Here is a 23,574-nt window from a genome sequence, read left to right as displayed (position 1 = left end):
AGCTAACAAGTATCTGAGACCAAATTTAAACTCAAGTCTTCCTGACTCCAGATCCAGTGCTCTATCCACTGAGCCACCTATCTGCCCTAGGTATTCATCTATTTCAGTGGAAATAGATGGATTTGTTCAGTTTATGGTGGTTCCATCCTCATTAAAGAGGTCAACAAAGTAGCTCAGGGGTGCCAGTTTCTACAGTACAAGGATTCTCGGGCTTGGGTTTGTCCCAGGTATTTATGAGACCTCTTGGGAAAACTTACGCTGTGTCTAAATCTGCAGAGTCAGCAGTATTTGGAGACTGCTTAGCTCTACAAGGAGCCTGCCTTTTCACATGATCAAAGTAATGCTACTTTGTACCTTAACAATGCCTTGCCAACCTGCAGGCTTGAAACTAATGGGAGTGACTTGAGTGCAATCTACCTCCTATATGCAAGGCACTAGAGTGACATGACAAGTGGCAAATACATACATACATACACACACACACATAGTTGTAGTTGAATTGTTTAGTCATGTCTGACTAACTGACCCCATGGATTCTGTCCATCAGGTTTTCTTGGCAAAGATACTGGAGTGGTTTGCCATTTCCTGCTCCACTGTGTTTCCATTTTACAGATGAAGAGGCAAATAGGAGTTAAGTGACTTGCTCAGGGTCACATAGCTAGTAAGTGTCTGAGGCCGCATCTGAACTCAGGTCTTCCTGACTCCAGGCCCAGAGCTCTATCCACTACACCACTTAGCTGCTTCCACATACATACACACTGTATGCTGAACTCAGAGACCTTTCCCTGGGTTATTACTTTCCATTTACCCTGTATGTATCTTGTATATACAGTTATTTACAGGCTTTCTCTTCTATTAGAAAGTGAGTTCCTTGAGGGCAGGAACAGTGTTTTTGCCTTTGTTTGTACCTCGAGTACACAGCAGTTCCAGGAACATCAAGGGCTTAATAAATGTCTGTTGACTGAGGAGCTAACTGATTGGTCTCTGTTCTCATTTTATAATCCTCTTAGACATCTTGCCTTTGAGTTTCACATTTTCAGGGTTACTTAGAAGGCTCAGCCACAGAAATCTTCATGAAGCACAGTCTTATCTTGTCTTATCTTTTAAGTTTCTTCCTACATATGAATCTATCCATTATAATTCACATTTTCAACACCACAAAGCCAGAGGACAAGTATGAAGAAGAGATGGTACATACAAGAGAAAGGTTACAGGGTACGTATGTGTGTGGCTGAATGAGCAGCTGTCAGATCTACATTTCCCATAGATGACTGAGAAGAAAAAAAGAAAATATATGTTCCAAAGAAGGAGCATTGCTATAATAAGCAGAGAGAGATAAGAAAAGGAATAAAGAAATCAGGGTAAGAGCACCTATGCCGGAGGAAAGTCAAGGAAATTTTAAAAGACCAAATTATATATAAATCCTGCTATACTAGGACTTTTATTTTGATTTTTTTTTTGCTTTAGCTAAATGTAGTATAATACTGTAGGACAGTACTTTCAGTGATTTAAGAATAATCTTCCTTACATTTTAATTATTTGCAAATCTTCTTCCTGTCCTAGAAACACAGACTCAACAATCGCAGCTTTTCGTAAAAATGTTTCAGATTTTTTAGGAACAAGTGGAATTGCTCCCAGAAGGGAAATATTTTAGGGGACTAGGGCATTATTGATTTTGTTTATGTTCTTTAGTAAATGGAAATGGGAATTGCAAATTCATAGGATAAGAGGTAACATGCTTATAGATCTATACTTAGAGCTCGAAAAGACCTTCTAGTCCAATTTCTTCATTTTACAAATGAGGAAACAAAACCTAGAGAGGATGACTCGCCCAAGGTCACGTGAGTGGTAGGGATCAGAGGCAAAGTTTGAACCCAACATTTTCCAACTCCAACAGTAGCATTGTTCCCATTTAACCAATTACAACAGGTGATATGAGTGAATTGAGGTCATGAGGGAGGCAGTGACCTGCCCACAATCCCACAGGTAGTGTGTAGCAGACATGGTATTTAAACTCAAGTTCTCTTTGTTCTTTACCACATCCAGGCAAGCAAAAAGCATCCATTAAACACTTGCTGTGCACCAGACACTGGTTACTGGGGACACAAAGAAAGGTAAAAATAGCTCTTGCTTTCAAGGAGCTCATGTTCTCTCTAGGTAATCAGAATCATAAAATGACTTTGATAAACTGAAAATATTACTGGTCATTTAATTCCCTGCTGCTAAGTTGTGCAGCGTCTGTTGTCTGCAGTCAAGAAGACCTGAGTTCAAATTCTACCTCACATACTTCCTAGCTGTGTAACCCTAGGCAAATCATTTAACTTCTATTTACCTCAGTTTCCTGTAAAATGGGGATGATAATAATAGCAACTACCTCTCTGGGTTGTTGCAAGGGTCAAATGAGATAATAAAGCAAAGCACTTAGCACAGTGCCTGATACTTAGTTTATTAGTGATGTTCAACTCTCTGTGACCCCCATTTGGAGTTGTCTAGGCAAAGATATTGGAGTAGTTTGCCATTTCCTTCTCCAGCTCATTTTTACAGATGAGGAGACTGAGGCAAACAGGGTTAAGTGACTTGCCCAGGATCACACAGCTAGTAAATGGCTGAGGCAAGATCTGCACTCACAAAGATGAGTCTATCTGACTCCAGACCTGGTGCTTTACCTACTGAGCCACCTAGCTATTTGGTAGGGAGATTATTTCTTCAGCGCTTCAAAAAGCCCAAGTTTCCCTGGTGTGGGGACTGCAATCACAACCCTTCCAAGTCTTTGTGGATACTTTTGTAGACTGCTGTAGCAAAAAATTAAAAATCATCACCCAAGAGGTGATGAGCCTCTCAACTTTACTAGGTTTCCACCCGGATTCCTTCTAGATCAATGTACATCCCCACGAATAAAAGCACTCTGCTCCCACCTCCAGCCCATGAATACAACCTGAAGAGTCCTTTAATAGAAGAGAACAACGTTGTGTAGTGGAGGAAAAAAAAGCACTGGATTTCAAGTCAGATGGACCTGAGTTCAAATCCCAACTCTGCTACTTGGTACTGGTATGACCTTGAAAGATCCTTTGACTTCCCCGGATCTCATGTTGTTCAGTCCTTTTCAGTCATGTCCAACTCTTCATGACTCCATTTGGGGTTTTCTTGGCAAAAATACTAGAGTAGTTTGCCATTTCCTTCTCCAGCTCATTTTACAGATGAGGAGACTGAGGCAAACAGGGTTAAATCACTTGCCCAGAGTCACACAGTTAGTAAGTGTCCTGATTCCAAGCCCAATGCTCTATCCACAGTGCCACCTAGCTGCCCTGGAACTCAGTTCCCTACTTTATAAAAAGAATGGGTTAACCTCTATCAGAGGTGTCAAACTCACAGCAACAGCATCACACTCCCAAGTGAACCAGAACCAGATTAAAATATAATTAGGAATTGATAAATGGTCAAAGGATATGAACAGGCACTTTTCAAACGAAGAAATTAAAGTTATCTAGAGTCACATGAAAAAATGCTCTAAATCACTACTGATTAGAGAAATGCAAATTAAAACAACTCTAGATTGGCTAACATGACAAAATAGGAAAATGATAAATGTTGGAGAAGATGTGGGAAAATTAGAATACTAATGCATTGCTGGTGGAGTTATGAACTGATCCAACCATTCTGGAGAGCGATTTAGAGCTATGACCAAAAGGCTATAAAACTGTGCATATCCTTTGGACCCAGCAATACCACTACTAGGTCTGTACCCCAAAGAGATCATAAAAAAGTGAAAAGGACCCACATGTACAAAAATATTCATAGCAACTCTTCTTGTGGTGGCAAAAAATTAGAAATTGAGGGTATGCCCATCAATTGGGGAATGGCTGAACAAGTTATAGTATATGAATGTAACGGAATAAGAAATGTTCATAAGAAATGATGAGCAGGCAGATTTCAGAAAAACCTGGAAAGACTTCTATGAACTGATGCTGAGTGAAATGAGCAGAACCAGAACATTGTACACAGTAACAGCCACATTGCGCAATGACTAACTTTGATAGACTTAGCTCTTCTCAGCAATGCAATGATCTAAGACACTCCCAAAAGACTCAGGGTGGAAAATGCCATCTACATCCAGAGAAAGACTAGGGAGTCTGAATGCAGATCAAAGCATACTATTTTCTATCTTTTTTTTCTTTCTCGCAGTTTTTCCCTTTTGTTCTGAGGCTTCTTTCACAACATGGCTATTGCGGAAATATGTTTAATATGTTTATACATGTATAGCCTATGTCAGATTGCATGCTGTCTTGGGAAGGGGAGAGGGGAAGGGGGGGGAACATAGAACTCAAAATCTTATAAAAATGAATGTTGAAGAGGTGAAGCCAAGATGGCAGAGTGAAAGCAGGGACTCCCCTGAGCTCTTCCCCAAACCCCTTCAAATACCTCTAAAAAATCACTCTGAACAAATTCCAGAGCGGCAGAACCCACAAAGAGAGAGAATGAGGCAGATTTCCAGCCCAAAACAACCTGGAAGGTTGACAGAAAAGGTCTGTTGAACCTGCCTGAGAGAGGAACACATAGCATGCAGGTCACAGCACAGACTTGGCCTCAGCAAAGCCAGAGTAGGCTGCGGGGCACTGAATCATTGGCAGCAGTGGTGGTTTCCAGTGTTCTCAGCCCACAAAAGAAAGAGACAACTTAGAAGGTCAGTGGGAGAGGTCTGTTGGAACTGAGAGAGAGAAGCATAGTCCAGCGCAGGGCTGCAGGGTGTGGCAACATAGCCCCAGCCCCAGCAAACCAGGAAGAGACATTGGGAGTGACTGAATCAGCAGCAACAGTAGTGAGGGCAGTGGTGGTGGCAGTGGCAGCAGCTGTTCCTGGAGCTATTAGCCTACAGACTGAATGTTTTAAAGTCACCTATTTTGACTTCTGGGAGCCAAGATGGTGGAGTAAACAGTAAGTCACTCTCATCCTCCCTTACTGACCCTGAAAAACCCAGAGAATATTGCCCCAAGAAAAATCTTGAAATGGTGGAGACAACATAAAGCCGAGGTGCAGCAGTCTTTTAGCTTGGGAGGCTAGGGAGATTAACAGAAAAGGTCCTTCTTGCTTTGGCTGAAGGGGACCAGAACAGGAAGGTAGGCATCCCAGCAAGCCAGCAGCAAGCCTCACCTCAGCAAACCAGTAATCAGGTCCCTAGACCTCAACACAGGAAGCCTGGGACAGTGTCCCCTATGCCCCAGAAACAGAGATCAACTTTAAAAGCCAGAAAAAAAGGCAAACAACATGAGCAAAAAGCAACATAGAAAAACAGAGAAGTAGCTTGGTGACAGGGAAAATCAAAACACAAATTCAGGAGAGCACAGTATTGTCAATATACCCACATCTGAAACCTCAGAGGGAAATATAAACTGGTGTCAAACCCAAAAAGCCTTCTTAGAAGAGCTCAAGAAGAATTTTTAAAAGTCAAATAAGAGAGGTGGAAGAAAAATCGAACAATTCCTTTAAAAATACAGTTGACAAAATGGGGGGATAAAAATACACTAAAGAAAACAACTCTTAAAAAGTAGAATTGACCAAATAGAAAAGGAGGCACAAAAACTCACTGAAGAGAACTCCCTAAAAAGTAAAATGGGCCAAATGGAAAAGGAGGTTCAAAAGTTAACTGAAGAAAATAATTCATTAAAAATGAGAATTGGGCAACTGAAAGCTAATGACTTTATGAGACATCAAGAATCAGTTAAACAAAATCAAAAGAATGAAAAAATAGAAGAAAATGTAAAATTCTTCATTGGAAAAACAACTGACCTGGAAAAGAGATCCAGGAGAGATAATTTAAGAATTATAAGTCTACCTGAAAGCTATGATGAAGGAAAGGGCCTAGACAGCATCTTTCAAGAAATCATAAAGGAAAACTGCCCTGAGGCCCTAGAACCAAAGGATAAAATAGTCATTGAAAGAATCCACCAATCATCTCCTGAAAGACATCCCAAATTAAAAATGCCAAGGAATATTGTAGCCAAATTCTAGAATTATCATGTCAAGGACAAAATCTTGCAAGCAGACAGAAATAAATAATTCAAATATCATGGAACCACAGTCAGGATTACACAGGACCTTGCAGCTTCTACATTAAAAGAGCAGAGGGCTTGAAATATGATATTCCATAAGGCAACGGAGCTTGAATTACAACCAAGGAAACTACCTAGCAAAATTGAGCATAATCTTTCAGGGGAAGAGATGGACATTCAATGAAATAAGGCTCTTCTAGACTCTCCTGATGAAAAGACCAGAACTCAATAGAAAATCTGATCTTCAAATACAAGACTGAAAAGAGGCATTAAAAGATAAACAGGAAAGAGGGGGAAAAAAACATGTTATTCAATAAGGATAAACTTCTTACATCCCTACATGGGAAGATGATACCTATAACTCTTGAGAACTGTATCTTTATTACCACATTTAGAAGGGATATACATAGACAGAGGGGATGGGTTTAAGTTGACTTTAATGTGATGATAAAAAACCTAATGAAGTGGTGAAAAGGAACTGTAATGGAAGAAGAGGAAAGGAGGAAGCAGAAAAGAGTAAATTACATCACATGAAGAGGCACAAAGACATCTTACAGTAGAAGGAAAGAAGGGAGGGAGATGAGCATTGTGTGAACTTTATTCTCATTGAATTTGGCTCAAGGAGGGAATAACATACTCAGGTATAGAAATTTAACTTTCCATATAGGCAGTAGGAAGGGAAAGGGGAAAGAAAAGGGAAGAGGGGATAGAAGGGAGGGAAGAAGTAGTAAGGGAAAAGAAAAAGAAAAGGGAGGGGGTGGATAGGAGGACAGAGTGAGGGAGGCGGTGGTCAAAATAAATGGATCACCAACTTTCAAAGAATCCAGTTGGAAACACAAAGATTCCCAATCAAGCCTCACCACTTTGTAGGTAGTCCGGCTGCAGGGTTTGTGGCAGAGATTCTGGCAGTGGGTAGCCATTCTTCCTGGCCACGATGAGGTGAAAGGCAGCACAGAATTCAGGCAGTGTCAAGGCTCCATCACAGTCCACATCACTGAGCTCCCTGAAAGCAATATAAATGACAACCTGACACCAAAGAACCAAGGGAACCTTCAGCCCATTACACCTACAACCAGCTTCCAAAATTCTTTAGCTGTTGTCAGGCAGCCCCTAAATGGCTCTGGCTGAAAATATTCATATTTGATACCTGGGGGGGGGGGATATTTTTTAATCTTTTTAGATTTTTAAATTTTTAAAAAATTTTAAATGTTTTAAATTTTTATGTTTAAAATAAAAACTATGAGGAAATAACAACTTGCCTTTACACAGTAATTTATATCTAATAGGCACTAATTAGTAAGTCCGCAAAGGCCCTAGAAAGTTTTATTATTCTAAATTTGCAAACGAAGAAGCTGCAAAGAGAAGAGTGGCCCTCAGTCCACAGTCAGTGAATCTTCCGTCAGTCTGAAGACAACACACATTGGCTGGATTTTCATTGCGTGAAGACCTGAACTAGCAGCAATCTCAAACTGGTTCAGAAGTTAAGCTCAACCCCTGGGATCCCACCAGTGCACTACACAGTGTCTCCTCAGACTTTCTAATGCTTGGTGAGAACAGAAGGGGAAAAAAAATTTCCTTTTCCCACTTGGAGGAAAGGCCTTATACCCAGTAAAGTTAAAAGCATGGTACTATGAACTTGAACTTGGCAGGATACTGAGAGTGAAAAAGATTAAGAGGTGGGTTGCAATATTTCTTATTTTGTTCTTTCTTTTGTTTTCTGGGCAAATGCCATCCAAGTCCTCTCCTCCTGCCTCATGAATGATGGCCCAATGTTCCCCAAGTGGAATACAAGCTTTGGGTGATTCAAACACAAATACAGGCCAGATGATGGAGGGACTATTTGCCATCCTAGTCCAGCCTAAGTACCACCTGAAGGATGACCACCAGATGAATGATTCAGGGGACAAGGGAAGAAAGCAACTCATGAAGACCACCTTTTATTGTGGAGGGATTGAGATCATCAGATTTAAAGTACACATTCCATCCATAAACTTTATCTGGGCAGCTAGGTGGTACAGTAGAAAAAGCACTGGTTCTGAAGTCAGGAGGACTTGAGTTCAAATATGGCCTCACATACTTACTAGCTATGTGACCCTAGGCAAGTCACTTAACTGCCCATCCTCAGGACCACTTACACCTAGACTAGAAAGAGCCAAGTGGACCAACAATCTTGAACTGATTGAAAGACAAGTTATCTAGTCTTTTCTAGCTCTAATTTCTTTAAACACTCCCTCCTATTAATAAATCAATCAACAATCATTTGTTAAGTGTTTCAGGTACTGTGCTATATTTGCCAGAGTAAAATGATTAGCAGGTAGGGTAAAGGAGTATGCCTAACAATTATTCAAATGGATTAGCAGAGGTGGGGAACCTGAGATCTCAAGGCCACATGTGGCCTTCTAGGTCCTTGAGTACAGCCTTTTGACTGAGTCCAAGTTTTACAGAACAAATCTTTTTATTAAAGGGAGGAAAGGATGGTGCTAGGTAAGTCAGACAGAAACAAAAGCACTATCTTGAGAAATTTAGTTTGTTTTCAACTATTGCTTCACAATGAATGGGCAATTCCTGGGCATTCAGGGTCTTATATAGTCACAACAAATGAAACTTACTTGTCCAAATACTAACACCCCCATAAGCTCAACCCTTCCTCTCCTCATCCCCATTCCCAGCTCAATCAGCTTTTTAAGTGCATGGGAAGATATCAGGACAAGTATAAAAGAAAGATAATATGTACTCTTAATTGTATTGAAAAAGAAGGTCTTATTTAAGGAAAATCTAAAGTAAATTCTATGTTGTTTTTGTCTTATACATCATCTTTAGTGAAACCATATGCTTGTCAAAGGATAATCTGAGATGTCATCTATCGGGACAAAGATGCAGTGACTTTTCTCCTGTACTCCATTGAAACTACTCAATAAAAAGTCAAAGATATCACCTTTAGAATACATATATTATATACATGTATTAGCATAATGCAGGTAATAGTACATACAGATAACAGTATAATACAAATAATATTATATACATGTAATAAGATAATACATATAATAGTACATAAATATAATAGTATAATATAAATACATCATATAATACAAAGTGATAGCATAGTGCCTATCACAGCAGGCGTTTAAGAAATGTTTATTACTAGCTGTGTGACCCTGCGCAAGTCACTTAACCCTGATTGCTCATCAAAAGAAATGTTTATTGACTGACTGACTTTAGCTTCCACTGCACTGGGCTAAGACAAGAAAGGGAGGGGTTCTACAGTTCCTCTCAGGTTTTAGTATCAGAGTAGACTGATTATAAATACAGTTTTGGAATCTGAGAGACTTTAGAAGGCACAAATGTCATTGACAATACTGTCCATGGTCACCAAATAGATGAACTCACAAAGATGGCAAGCAGTTTTACCCAATAATTAAAACAAAGTAAAAAAGAACCTAACCTTTCATCATTAAAAAGAATGCCTTACATGTATTTAATCAGCAATTTTTTTTTTATGTTTAGAATAGTTTTTTGGTACTCTTCCCAGCCTGAAGCAAGATACTGGTCCACACAGTGCAGTGAGGTTTACACAAGAACCAAATGGTTCTCATAAATGCAAATTGGGCCATCTGCACCATTCTTGAAACAAGCTCATCAAAAGCAAAATCAGATGGCTTGTTAGTAAAGTGCTGATGAATTCCACAGCTGTACTTATTAAATGTTAGGTATTAATTAGGGCTTATCTGACAAAACACAAGTCAGATATGCAGAGATCAGATACAGCTAAAATATTTTAAATTAAACTTTATCACTGCAAGCCATTACTTGACTTACCCATCAGCCTGTCATATATAGACGTGGATTTAACTAGTTCTTTAGGTGACTCACTGGAAAGGTGAAATATTTGGAAGGTAATAAACCAGATAGAACTTCTGATACATCCTCTAATGATTAGTGTGGAAAATCTGATCACAGAATCACAGATGTAGAGCCAGAAAGGACCTCAGAAGCCAATCTTCTCATTTTACAAATGAGGAAACTGAAGCAAAAGGATTAAGTGACTTGTCATGAGTCACATAGCTAGTAAGTGCAATTTTGATGACAGAACAATATTTTTGAAGTTATTTTAAATATTAAGCATTTAAATAAAATTTTAAAGTTACTTTAAAATAGTAACCTTTCAGCCTATTAAGAAAGCCTGTTAAGATATCTGCATTTAAAAAGAGAACTGATTAAGCAGCTTAAAAGACTAATGGTTCTGTTTTACTTACCATATGTAAGAAAGCTCTGGAATAGTCAACTTGGATTTGGTGAAAAAGTTCTTTGCCAGGGAACCTATAAAAAAAAATCACACTCCTTAAACAATAAGTCGACTGACTTATTGTCAATGTGTCAGACAATGGTCTGACACAGCATTAATGTTTGTTTGCATCAGTTTGCATGGCACTTCCCATCTTGAATTCAACAAGCACTCCCATGAACAGAGGTGAAATCTGCCTTTCTCAAACTTTAACACCCTGGTAGAGAGTAATTAGGCCAACAAAAGACTTCCTACAGTTAAAAGAATATGGCTAGATGTCAGAATATGCTGGCTCTTCATCTTGTTTTGTGTCATGGACCCCTTGGGCAGTGAGTCTGGTGAAGCCTATGGGCCCCTTTTCAGAATCATAGTTTTCATTGCATTAAAAAACATAATGTATAAAAATTTCAATGCGTAAAAAATTTCAATGCATGAAAAATATTTTAAAATTTTATCAGTTTTAATTTCTAATATGATAAATATCAATAGGTATAACCCACATATACCAAAGCTCTTTGGGATCCTCAACAATTTTTTTTTTTTTGTGAGGCGATTGGGGTTAAGTGACTTGCCCAGGGTCACACAGCTAGTGAGTGTTATGTGTCTGATGCCAGATTTGAACATAGGTCCTCCTGAATCCAGGGCCGGTGCTCTGTCCGCTCTGTCTACTCTATCCTAGCTGCCTTCTCAATAATTTGTAAAAGTGTAAAAATGTCCTGATATCTAAGAGTTTGAGCACTACTGTACTAAGTTAAACTCCTAAAAAATACACACATACACACACACATAGGTAATTAAAACATTATATATATATATATTTATATATATTCAAATTTAAATTTTAAAATAATTCAAAATTATGTAAGTTAAACCTGATTCCCTCTCCCACTCATTCCCATAAAAAAGCTATAATACAGAGTTACAGTCCTTACCACGGACTTACTAACTTTTAATAAATATGACCCCAAATGCCATACTCAAACTATTTTATTAATGGAGATAGTGTTATACAATATAAAGAATAAAATTCTCTAAAGTGCATATGTTTAAAAAGGGCTAAAAAATGACTATTCAAGACTTTTTTATTATGAAGGATTGATTTACTGAATAAGGTCTTGCCTGACTTCTCTGAAATTCTTACTTTATTTATACATATATACATATATGTATATATACATATACATACATACATATATATACATATATGTATATGTGTGTTTTTTGGTGAGGCAATTGGGGTTAAGTGACTTGCCCAGAGTCACACAGCTAGTAAATATCAAGTGTCTGAGGCTGGATTTGAACTCAGGTCCTCCTGACTCTAAGGCCAAAGGTCTATCCACTGTGCCACCTAGCTGCCCCATTACCTTATTGATATTATAACGCTTCCAAAGATGAAAGTGCACCAGGGTCATGGGATTAAGAAAAGTCTCTCTGGGTATGTTTGGCCAGCATCACTTAAGGAGACCTTTCGGGACACAGGGCCATTTGATAGCTTTTTGAGAAACCTACCCAAAGAAGTATTTTTTAACTTTCTTTTTTTTTTACTACTTGCAAATATCCCTTCAGTGAGCAAAAGCACTATTTAGAGAACAAGTTAATAGTTCTTCTGTGTTAGAAATCAGAAAGTCTTCCTTCTATTTTCCTGAATTGTTGACATTAAAAGCTTCATCTTGTACTCTAAGTGGCCCTGAGCAAGTCACTTACCCTGTTTGCTTCAGTTTCCTTAATTGTAAAAATGGTGATAACAATAGCATCTAACTCAAAGGGCTGTTGGGAGGATCAAATGAGATAATATTTGTAAAGCATTTAGCACATTGCCTAGCATAATGCTTATTCCCTTTCCCTCTTCCCTCCTTGTACTCTGATATTGTACAAGGTATTCTTGGCTTTAAAATACATGAACCAAACCTTACTCCCTCTAAATGATCAATCTTCTGTTTCCTATCCCGCAGTGCCAAAAAGCCTCAAATCTTCAACTTGAGAACTAGTCAAATCAAGACCAAACAGCATTGACTGAGGATGAATCCACAAAATCAAGTCTATTTCAGCCACAAGAGTTACACACTGATTTATTGTAACTGCCATTTAATCATGCTTTAAAGCTTTTAATTTTCACTCTCTCACCTGAACTTAAGAACAAAATGCTGTATTATTCCCATTTCACTGATGAGGAAACTGAGGTTCACAGGGGTCATGCCTATATTCACACAACTATCAACTGTCAGGAGGTGGGATTTGTACCGAAGTCTTCCTGAATTCCACTGTCACATGCTGGTTCTCTATATGATGGATTGCCACTGTCACTACAGCAGCACTTTCTCACTAGAATCATCCTTCACAAGGACCTACTACACTGTGTGGAACATGCATCTTCACATTGGTGCTCTCCTTCTAAGAAGTCACCTTTCTCAAAATATTTTGCAATTATTCTTTTGGAACTCCCTTAAGAAATTCTTTAAAAGCCAATTTCAGCCACACAAGAAAATAATTGCTTAATAATTATATGGTACTCTCCCCTAGACTACTGTCTTTCTCTTCCTCCTCTTCTTTCTCCCTAGCTCCACTTAGTTGTGTACCTCTGTCTTTCCTGCTTATAAGCATGCTTGGGTCCCAGCCACCTCTGGAAAGTGATTGGGCCAATGCTGGCCTACAGCCACAGACACCAGGGCCAGACTGAGTCTGGGAGGCAGGGGGAAGCCACATGCACATCAGTAGTCAACCTAAATTCATTTCCGTGCTTCCTGCCTATATTAAGTATCATAAGTATTCTCTCTCTTTATGCCTTGGCTTTATACTTATATCCTAATTTGCATTTATTTGTTAGGATGCCTTATCTTCCCTACAAGATTATAAACTAGCAGTGGATTGTAGAGAGAATGGAAGCAAGGAAACTAGTCAGAAAGCAATTCTAACAGTCCAAGCAAAATGCCAAAAGGCCTAAACTAGAAGTGGTGGCAATGGGAATAGAAGGAGAAGAAAGATGTGAGAGAAATCGTGGCAGAAAAATCAGCAAGGCTTGGGAACTAATTGGATATTGGGGAAAATGAAGAGGGAAGATTCAATGATAATTCTGAGTATGGATGATGAGGAAAATGGGAGGTGTCATTAAGGGAAATAGTTAAGTTGGGGGAGGGGGAACAGGTAGATTTAAGGGGGAAATTCAGTTCAGTCACTGATATATTAAGCTTCAGGTGCCAATGGGACATTCATGGAGGGATGTCTATCAAGCAGTTAGAGGAGTAGGATTAGAACTCAAGAAACAGGTCAGGGTTGGAAATAAACTTGGAGTCAAACTTGGAGTCTTGCAGTCAACTCTACATAAGTGTTCAATGAAGTCATGGCAGGAGATGGAATGACAAGAGGTGAAAGAGGAGAAAGAGGAGGAGGACGGAGAGAAGAATGGAAGGAGAAGTGGAAGGGGCTAAGGACAGAGTATTGGGGGCCTGATACATTTAAGGGGATGGACAAGAAAGACAACGCTAAGAGGAGTTATCAGAGAAGTAAGTGTAAAGATTAAAGAGAAAGTGGTATTCATTTTTTGGTTTTGTTTTTCTTATTTGATTTCATATCTGTAAGGAACTTTCCATGACGGAACTTTCATCACCTGTGCAGAAAGGCAACTCATCTACAACTTTGTTCATAATTTACCTAGGCCACTGGGAATTAAATGAACTGCCCAAGTCTTCCAGCTAGTCTATGTCAAAGGCAGCATTCAAATCCACATCTTCCTGACTCCAAGAACAGTTCTGGAGCCACTAAGCCAGGAAGTCTCTCCAATATACACAAGTAATTTGCATTTCAAGGCAAGAAACTAGGCTTAAAGAGCACTTTAAGGTATCTGGTCACCTCAAATCAATCCATAATTAATTCAAGCTAATTACCATGCTTCACAAACACAGCACTCATTGTACTGCCCTGCTTCAGTCATCAGTTCTGTTCAAAGCTTATTTTGTTGTCCTAGGAAGATATGTCCCCGCAGAGGAAAGTAAAGATATCTCCTTCAATGAGGGTGTAGCACTACCAAAAGAAACCTTATTGGTGGATACACAATATCCTTTCTTGACCTCAAAGCCTCAAAGCCATACCCAGTAGGATGACAAGCTCCTAAAATTAACTCAGAAAGGATGCTACTGAGGCACAAACTTGAGGGTTTATATCTTACTGGTCTTTTTTTACGACCATTTTCATACTTTTTTTTTCCATTTTCTCTTAGGAAGATTAAAGGATAAAGACATTTTTTCAGCATGGCCAACAAAGGAATTTGTTTTGCTTAACTATGCATACTTGTGAAAAGGTTTTGGGTTTTCCCCCCAACAGGAAAAGGGAAAGAAAATAAATGCTGGTTAATTGAAAAAAAATTAATTTAAGAAACAAAAGATTAGATAAGAAAGATCTGAGCAAAGAACATTAGGAACATGAGACTGATCCAAGCTGCATCGATGGAATGTAACTTGAGAAGACCCAACAAACATTCTTTTTCTCAAAAATTGTAGCAATAACTGTTTATACATTATAATTTGGGGGCGTGAAGGGGAGGGAAAGTCCTTTAAATATTTTTAAAAAGATAACAGATGTGAAGAGTTTGGGAAAATGTAAAGCATAAGCTATAATTACTATTACTATTGTTGCTACTCTTAAGCAATTAAACATCTTTTAGAAATCATGAATGTTGACATCAGAGATGATTTCAATCAGTATTTAATGTAGGGGACAAGTCCCCTCCAGCTTCCACTTAATCCCTTTGAAACTGAAGTAGGTTTTGTCCAGTTGGATGTGATTTCTGCTGTTTTTCCTCATTTTTTATAGTTGTAAAATAATTAAGTCACACAAGGGAAAAGACTACCAAAAACAAAAACAAAAGCAAAAAAACAGGAGCTTGCCATAAGCTCTCCGTTTGACCTGCTTCTGGAGACCTTAATGAGTTTACTTTGCATTCCTGTTAGAACAAGGAAGTACAAAGGGACCTCCAAGTCTTCTCTCCAGAAGAATCATTACCTGAAATGAAGGAACTCAGGTCAGGTTGAAGGGATTTGAATTGATTGATGTAGTACTCTCGCTGTTCTTCTGTTATTCTCCATGGGTCATCTGGATAATTACTGTTGCTCTCCTGGGGTTCTCGTTCTACTGAAAGGGACTTAAAACAAAATTAAGTGAGAACCTGACTTTACTGGGCTGAAGATTTTTTTAATTGTTTATATGCATGGGTTGTGGGAGTAGAACCCTCATGACACAGGACAAGATAAAGAGTACTTCCCCTCCCCAAGAAGCCACAAGCAGGATCATCAATCTAGGCCTGGAAGGAATCTCAGTCATCAAGTCCAACCACTTCCTTTAACGGTTGAGGAAAATGAGGCCTAGGAAGGTTAAGTAACTTGCCCAAGGTCACACAGGTAGTGAGCAACAGAGGCAGGATTTGAACCCAGGTCCTCTGACTCCAGTCAGTGTTCTTTCCATTCTACCATTGAAAAGCAGAGAGAATGGGGAAAATTGAGAGCATCTTATATCAAAGTGTACTTCACTTTCTATAACATATATGTTATCAATTGTGTGGATATCAGATAAGTGTAAATGGATGGTAGCAACTTGCTCTTTAAAGGAACCATGTAGTGAATCCTACTATGAAACAAATAACCATTCTTTACTAATTTTTAAATATATTTTTATTTTTGCATATCATATACTCTTAAAGTTTGGCATATATTTATGCTGAATTATTCTATTCAGCCTCATAACATTCTTATGAGGCAATAATAAAAACAATTTTATATAGCACTTTATTCTCAAAAGGTATAAATTTATATATAATCTCTCTCTCTCTCCCCCTAGATAGATAGGTAGATAGATAGATATTATTTATTAACCTTATTTTTATAGGTGAGGAAACTGAAGCTCAAAAAAGTAAAGTAATATAGTCAGAAATAGTCATACAGTTCATATCAGAACCAGGATTCAAACTGAAATCTCCTAAACCCAAATTCAGCACCCTTCACACTCCACCATGCTATAACTCAGAAAAAGGAAGTGGTAAAGTAACCTAGGACCTTCTTTTACACATAAGAAATTAATAATAATAATAATAGCGTTTATTTAGCACTTTAAGGTTTGCAAAGATTTATATATATATATAACTTCAAGTGATAATCACAAAAATCATATGAGATATACGCTATTATTATCCCCATTTAACAGATGGGGAAATAGAAACTGAGAAATGTTAAATGACTTACCCATAGCTAGTAAGTGGCAGGTTTTTTGAGACAGAGAGAAACCAACAGTTACAAAGCACTTTCTATGTGTCGGATACTATGTTAGGTGCTTTACAAATATCACATTTTATTCTCATAACTATCCTGGGTTTTTTTGCTGTTGTTCGTCATTTCAGTCATGTCTGACTTTTTGTGACCTCATTTGGGGTTTTCTGGGCAAAGATACTGTAGTGGTTTGCAATTTCCTTCTCCAATTCATTTTATAGATGAGGAAACTGAAGCAAACAGAGTTAAGTGACTTGCCCAAGGTCACACAGCTAGGAAGTGTCTAAGACCAGATTTGAACTCAGGAAGATGAGTCTTCCTGACTCTAGGCCTACCACTCTATCCACTTTGCCACCTAGCTGCCAAACCCATATAGGTGCTACTATTATCCCTATTTTACAGATGAGGAAACTGAGGCAGAGGTTAAATGACTTGCCCATGGGTCACACAACTACCAAATGGCTGAGACAGGATTTGAAACTCAGATGCTCTGGACTCCCAGCCCAGCACTCTATCCACTATATCACCTACCTGAAGCATGTAGCAAATAGGGATTGGGGTTAGGGAGGATTCAAGAATGAGAACCTAGGCCAAGTGAATCTTCTGCACATATGGCAGCTTACCACCATGTTGTATCCAAATGTGCCCCAAGAATCTCATAAAGCATTCTCTGGCAGAGCACTGCCTGAAGTGAACCAGATGCATGACCAAGATTCCAGATGTGGAACATCACACAGAACAGTCCTGCATGCTGCCCACATGGATGGAAGGCTAGCTGGGCTGTGATGTATGAAACTACCAGTGACCTTGACCCTAGAGTGAATTCAATACTTCTGATACTAACAGGTGAAAGAGATAAACAGCAGCAAGCCTTTATGTGTGTCAGATCAAGGAGAATATAACTCTAGAAGAAGTGATAAGATATTAATTAAACAGATGAACATTCCGAGAGGGCTGAGATACCACCTTTAATCTAAAGCTCCACTCCTTTACTCATCAACTCAAAACTGTTGATGCTGCATACTGGGCTGCTGCTTCTTTTCTGTGTTGTTGGCTTTGGCTTAGACCCTCACTTTTCTTCTGCCTCCCTGTCTAGAAATAAGAATAAGATTCTTCCTTTCTTATGCCTTATCTCCTGTAAACAGGAACACTGGGATTGGAATCAAGAAGATTCATCTTCGTAAGTTCAAATCCGGCCTCAGACACTTACTAGCTGTGTGATCCTGGGCAAGTCACTTCACCCTATTTGCCTCAGTTTCCTCATCTGGAAAATGAGCGGGAGAAGGAAATGCCAAACCACTCCAGTATCTTTACCAAGAAAACCCCAAGTCAGACGTGAGTGAAAGGACTCAACAACAAAAGTAATCTCAGTGGCCACACAGCCCAACTATACAGTATGACCACTCGGTTCTAGTCAGGTGAGTCTCCTAATGATCTACCCAGCACACAAAACCATATTAATTTCTACTCCACACCTTTAACTCATGCTGCTCCCAAGACCAGAATACCCACCTTCAAGATTTGACTCAAGGTCTACCTTTGCCATGAGGTATTCTCTGACTACTCCAATCCACTTTAACCCTCCCTTCTTGGAATTCATGATCTACACAAACACATTAACATTTAATTACCCTCTAATTGTTTTATTGTGTTAGTTCCTTGAAGGCAAGGGCAATACTATATACTTCTTCTAGGTTTCCTCCATAGCACTTAACACAGTACTAGAACACATAGTAGGCATTCTGAAATTTTTATTCAAAGATTGTAAGAAGTAAAAAAGATCTTAGAGGTTATCTAATGAACCCCACTCCACCTCATTTTATAAGTGAGAAAAACAAAGCTTCAGAAAGGTTAAGTCACACAATGAGTTAATGTCAGGGGAGAGATTAAAACTCAGGTTTTCTGACTTCTAATCAAGTATTCTTCCTACTACATCAAGCTCCCTTTTAGATGAATGAATTATTCCAATTGGTCGACAGGTTTGTTTACATTTTTGGTAACAAAGAAAAAATAGTTTTAAGAGACTGCTGGATTTGTTGCCAGAGGCCCTGGATTCAAATCCTAACTGCCAAAATCTATGTTTATTTGCAGGTATTTACCTATAAATTGACTGACTAGGTGAAGAGGTGGAAGATCCTGGAAACAACAATTTGCTATTCACTAGAAATTAAGGCTAATTGACTTTAAAAGGGAAATATCAAAAGTTATTGATCTAACCAGAAGTACAAATGCAACCAGGGCTTCCACATTGTCCTGAATGGCTACTTACTAGGAAATGTGTTATATACTCAGGGATGGAAATTGCAGAAATAATAAAAGTGAGTTGGCTGGCACCCATGGAAGGATTCCAGCTGTGGGACAGCTCCCCAAATACTCTTCATCTGCCAAGTTGGCTGGCTGATTGGTTAGTATTCTCCAAGAGGCCCGGAGGCCACAAAGACTTCTAAGGTCTAAAGACCTACATGCATTGCAACAGCAATCTGCCCCTAAATTAGCACTATGCTCTGGCCTTCCTGTCAAAGCTGATTCTGGAAAAGGTTTATTCCTCCTTGCAACCAAAACGCTTTCTAATTCAGCCTCATCTCCTGCGGTTGTGTTGGATGGACAGAAATATCCAAAAACTGGTACCAATTTTGAGGGTTTTTTTTTTCCTAAAGAGAGACACATCTGGAAGGGAAAAAAAACATTCAAATCACTCTAAGTCACAGCTGTCTCTCTCCCTAGATAGGTAGATAGATAGATAGATAGATAGATATACACACACACGTATACATATATATACACACGTGTATGCATATGCCTGTATGTATACATACACACACACAGAGAAAGACTTACTTTTTCAGACACAGAGGAATTAGATGTGCATGAACTTAAGATATTCAAACTTATACTTTTATTGAAGTCAAATTCAGATCTTTAGGGCTTCAAGTTTTCCTTTTAGGAAAACGGACTATTTTTTAATGCAGATTCATTTTTTAAAACTCACTGAAAAGGTGATTTTTCCTTATTGTCCCTATTGTCCTGAAAAGAGGCAAACAAAAAAGAAAAAGAAAAAATAAAGGACTTAAACACAACTGAATTACACAAACTACAAAGTGAATCTTGTCCTTTTGAATTTAAGGAGTCTTTAAATTGCTACCTTAGAGCTATGGTAGAAAACTGTCCTCAGATCCATGACATGAGACCTCTTTACAAGTCAAAAAAAATTACTCTTTAATATAACCCTTTGGGGAATTTCAGTTACTAAAGAATCTTGGGGTCTCATACCAAAATCTATAGCAAATATTCTCATAGCAAAGTTCCTGTGCATTCTAAAGTCATTATTTCCTAGCCTTCGTAAGCATTTTTTCTGTTTTAAGAACAAGGTCCTTAGTCAAAAGCTGTACTTTTTCTGTGTAAGAAACCAGGAAAACTAAGTTTCTACACAAACTGAAAGATGCTTATATCAGCCCCCTCCACACACTAAGAGGATGAAACTTTCTGTTCCCAAAGTGTCTATATTCATTTGTTTTTAAAAAAAAAAAAAGAGCAAACTCCAATATATCACCAAAACAACAGGTGACTACTGCTACAAGGAAGAAAAAAATCATTGAGAAAGTAATTACGTGCTATTTTCAAAATTACACAGTATTCCTACTGATGTCAATCAGACATTTATTGAGCACTTACCTACTATGCCCTATCACTGATTTAAGTGCTGTAAAAGATATAAAAATAGTAAGTACGAGGAGAAATTTCAGCCTACAAGGCCCTTAAAAGGTAGTATTAGAGAGAAGATATGCCCAGGAAACAGTGAACAAATCAATAATACGTCTGTGTATATACAGACATCGGTACAGGTATTGCAAATGAGAACTATGCATGAACATATAAACTGCATTCTGTACTTCTATAATAAAATAGTAAATTGCACAATGCAGATAATTAGAGGATAGAGCAACATAAAATAAGGTGTGAACTACATGCTATGGAAACTAAGTTCAAAAGCAGCTGGAGAAGGAAGAAATCAAAAGGGTTAGGATTGTATTTACTGGACCACTCCATATTTCCAAATTACACTTGGCCAATCTCATTTGGGGCTTGGGGCTTGGGGCTTGGTATGCAAGTATACTGTATTTGGACTCTCTACTGACCAGTATATTTTTAACTCTTAGTTATTGTGATATATAGATTTTAAAAATAAATAATATTTTTGATACATTCATCACTAGTTGATAGTGTGTTTCCATATTATCTAGATTTCCTTTACAAAGTAAATAAATGTTAATAATGTTATAATAATAAATATAAATAACAAATAAATGCTATTGCTTTATTTGCATGTATCTTTAAAATTCTGTTTTGTAAAATACACAAAGTAAGATTAAGTCATCATAGAGAAACTCTTCCATCAGCAACAAAAATTCTGTTATTCTGGGAAAGTCAGTTTGTCTTTAAAATTAATAGAAGCAGTGGAAAGGATAAGAAATCATTAACCTGAGTCAAAAACTAGATGCTGACCACTATGTATTTGTTGCTGTTTCTTCAACTAACCCCACTAAATTTATCTCACCCCTAACCCTTTGAGCCAGGCCTAACCTTTCCACTGTTAGAAGAATCTCTACCATCCCATGTCTCTATTGACCCTGCACGAAGGCACCGCAAGGTGAAAAAACAAGGTGTTGGGAGAGTGATAATGAGGAATGAAGAGATGCTGAAGGGAACAGAGTCTCCAGAAAGACTCTGATTGGTCACCGCATTGTCTAGCCATAAACTCACAAGAGATGGAAGGATGGGTATACATCCTAAAATGGTGATGCAGCTGGCTGGATGGGACACTTCACTCTCCATTGCCTGATGTCAAGCACCCTCTAGAGGGACTTGTTTGTAGGCACAGATCAAAACTCATCTCCCTCCAGTTCTCCAAACAGCTGGCTGGCACCACATGGCCAATTAGTTGTTTGTAACCCAAGCCTAAGGGGTTTAATCACATTCACCCCATTTGAATCAAGTCCAGTTCAGTGAGTCACCAGAGTGAAACAGGCTGTCCCCATTGGAGAGCTGGCTATCAAAAATGTTAAGCCTGCTACATAATCGCACACATATGCTATAAAACCTGGGTACAGGAGTTGACAAGGGCTAGCAGCCTGAACAAAGTAAGAATTGCTTTGCTTTTATCAGTAAAAGCCAAGCTAATTTTTTACTACAGAAGCTGCCGACAAAAAAGTGCAACAATTATCTCTTTACCTTCCACCTACCTCATTGTGGTCTCTAAATATTAACTATTTGGGGCCTAGAATAGTACCAAGAATTCGAAGGGACGAAAGAGAAGCCAGAATAGGCGTGATGAAGGAGAGGGTGGTATGAAGAAGGGAAGAAGAGAAGAAGGGAATCAGAGATCACAACAAAAGTGAAAAGCAGGCTTAGTAAAAGTGAGGCAGTGAGGAAGGGGGAAGAGTAAGAGACCATCATCAAAGAGCAAAACTTCAGAATTCAGATCTTGGGAATGGACCAGTTTCAGGTGATGGAGACATCCAAAGTTCAATCACACTTGATATGGCTATGATAAATTAGAAATGGAGACCATGGTGGTTGAGGAGGTTTGTAAACTGAAACACAATAGTGTTATTGAGTTGTTGATGTAAATATCTAAGCCCTTGAGGATGCTAGAAAAGTCTGGATGGAGAGAAAAATCATAAGCCAGATGTTGAAGTCATTAAGGAAAATGGAGGAGTGTTCTGAGAGCCAGTAGATGGCAGCAACAAGGATCTGAGCAAAATATGGCATCAAACTGAAAGGAGGAAATATTACTAAATTATGATGAAAGAACACATATCTTAAAGGGACAAGGGGAACAAGGAATAGCCAACTCCCTGTGGGTCAGAAGGGGAGGAGGGCAGGGATTAAAGAAATACATATGTATTTATTAAGCCCCTACTGTGTTGCTTTAAGCACCTACTAAGTGCTTTACAAATATTACCTCATTTGATGCTCACCATAACCCTAGGAGGTAGATGCTATTATGTTCCCCATTTTATAGTTGATTAAACCAAGGCATACAGAGTTTAAATGACTTGCCCAGGGTCACTGTCTACAGTTGGATTTGAACTCTGGTCTTCCAGACGCTAAGCCCAGCACTCTATCTACCTAGATTGGTGTCAGCTAGTTGCTACCAGATTTCACTTGGAGGCAGGAAGTGAAAGGGGTTGAAAGAGAAAGAATCCAAGGATAAATGGATTTGAAACAGTACAATAGAAAGAGTGAAGTAGAGAAAATTTGGGACTGGGGTAAGGAGAGAAGCATGAGTAAATGGGTACTGGCACCCTACTATCACTAGAGTCAAATCCAAATTTTTATTCGGCACTTAAAACTCTTCACCTGACTCTATTCTATCTGTCCTGCCTTATTATACATTTCTCCCCTTCAGGCATTCTGATTCAGCAAAACTGGACTTTTCTCTCTTCCTCACAAACAATATTCCATCCCCCTGCTTTGTGACTTTGTACCAGTTTTTCCTCATGCTTTGAATGTACTACTCCTTCCTTCACCTCTGCCTCTTAGAATTCTTAACTTTCTTCAAAATTTAGCTAAAAATGAGGAATGGCTGAATAAGTTGTGGTATATGGTTGTCATGGAATATACTATGCAATAAGAAATGATGAGCTCAACGATCTTAGAAACGCATGGGAAGACTTGCACAAAATGATAAAGAACGAAGTGAGCAGAACCAAGAGAACATTGTATACAATAACTGCAATATTGTTTTAAGAATGACTTTATGTAACTGTCATTTTGACTATTTTAAATATACAAATTAAAAATAAAAGAACATATGAAGAAAGATGCTATCTGCATCCAGAGAAAGAAGTGATAAACAGAAGTATATACATGCAATAATTTTACATATATACACCTATGTTTTATATATATAATACAGATACACCTATGTTTTACGTGTGTGTATATATATGTATATATGTGTGTGTGTGTGTATGTGTGTATATATATA

General features: G+C 38.4%; 1 protein-coding gene across 5 annotated transcripts in view; it reads right to left on the bottom strand.

Moving 5' to 3' along the window:
* REPS2 (RALBP1 associated Eps domain containing 2) overlaps positions 1 to 23,574 on the bottom strand; it is a 256,055-nt gene that overhangs the window by 115,552 nt on the left and 116,929 nt on the right. For all 5 annotated transcript variants that reach the window (XM_027835347.1, XM_027835349.1, XM_027835351.1 and 2 more), the window contains exons 6-8: positions 15,328 to 15,466; positions 10,304 to 10,367; positions 6,908 to 7,050 (exon numbers count right to left, since the gene is read on the bottom strand). In XM_027835347.1, coding sequence (XP_027691148.1) covers positions 6,908 to 7,050; positions 10,304 to 10,367; positions 15,328 to 15,466 — 346 coding nt within the window. The remainder of the gene's footprint in view (positions 1 to 6,907; positions 7,051 to 10,303; positions 10,368 to 15,327; positions 15,467 to 23,574) is intronic.

Source organism: Vombatus ursinus, unplaced genomic scaffold (genome assembly GCF_900497805.2).
Source record: "Vombatus ursinus unplaced genomic scaffold, bare-nosed wombat genome assembly UNPS02014814.1, whole genome shotgun sequence".
Classification (NCBI taxonomy): Eukaryota; Metazoa; Chordata; class Mammalia; order Diprotodontia; family Vombatidae; genus Vombatus; species Vombatus ursinus.
This window is presented reverse-complemented; position numbering and strand designations above follow the sequence as displayed.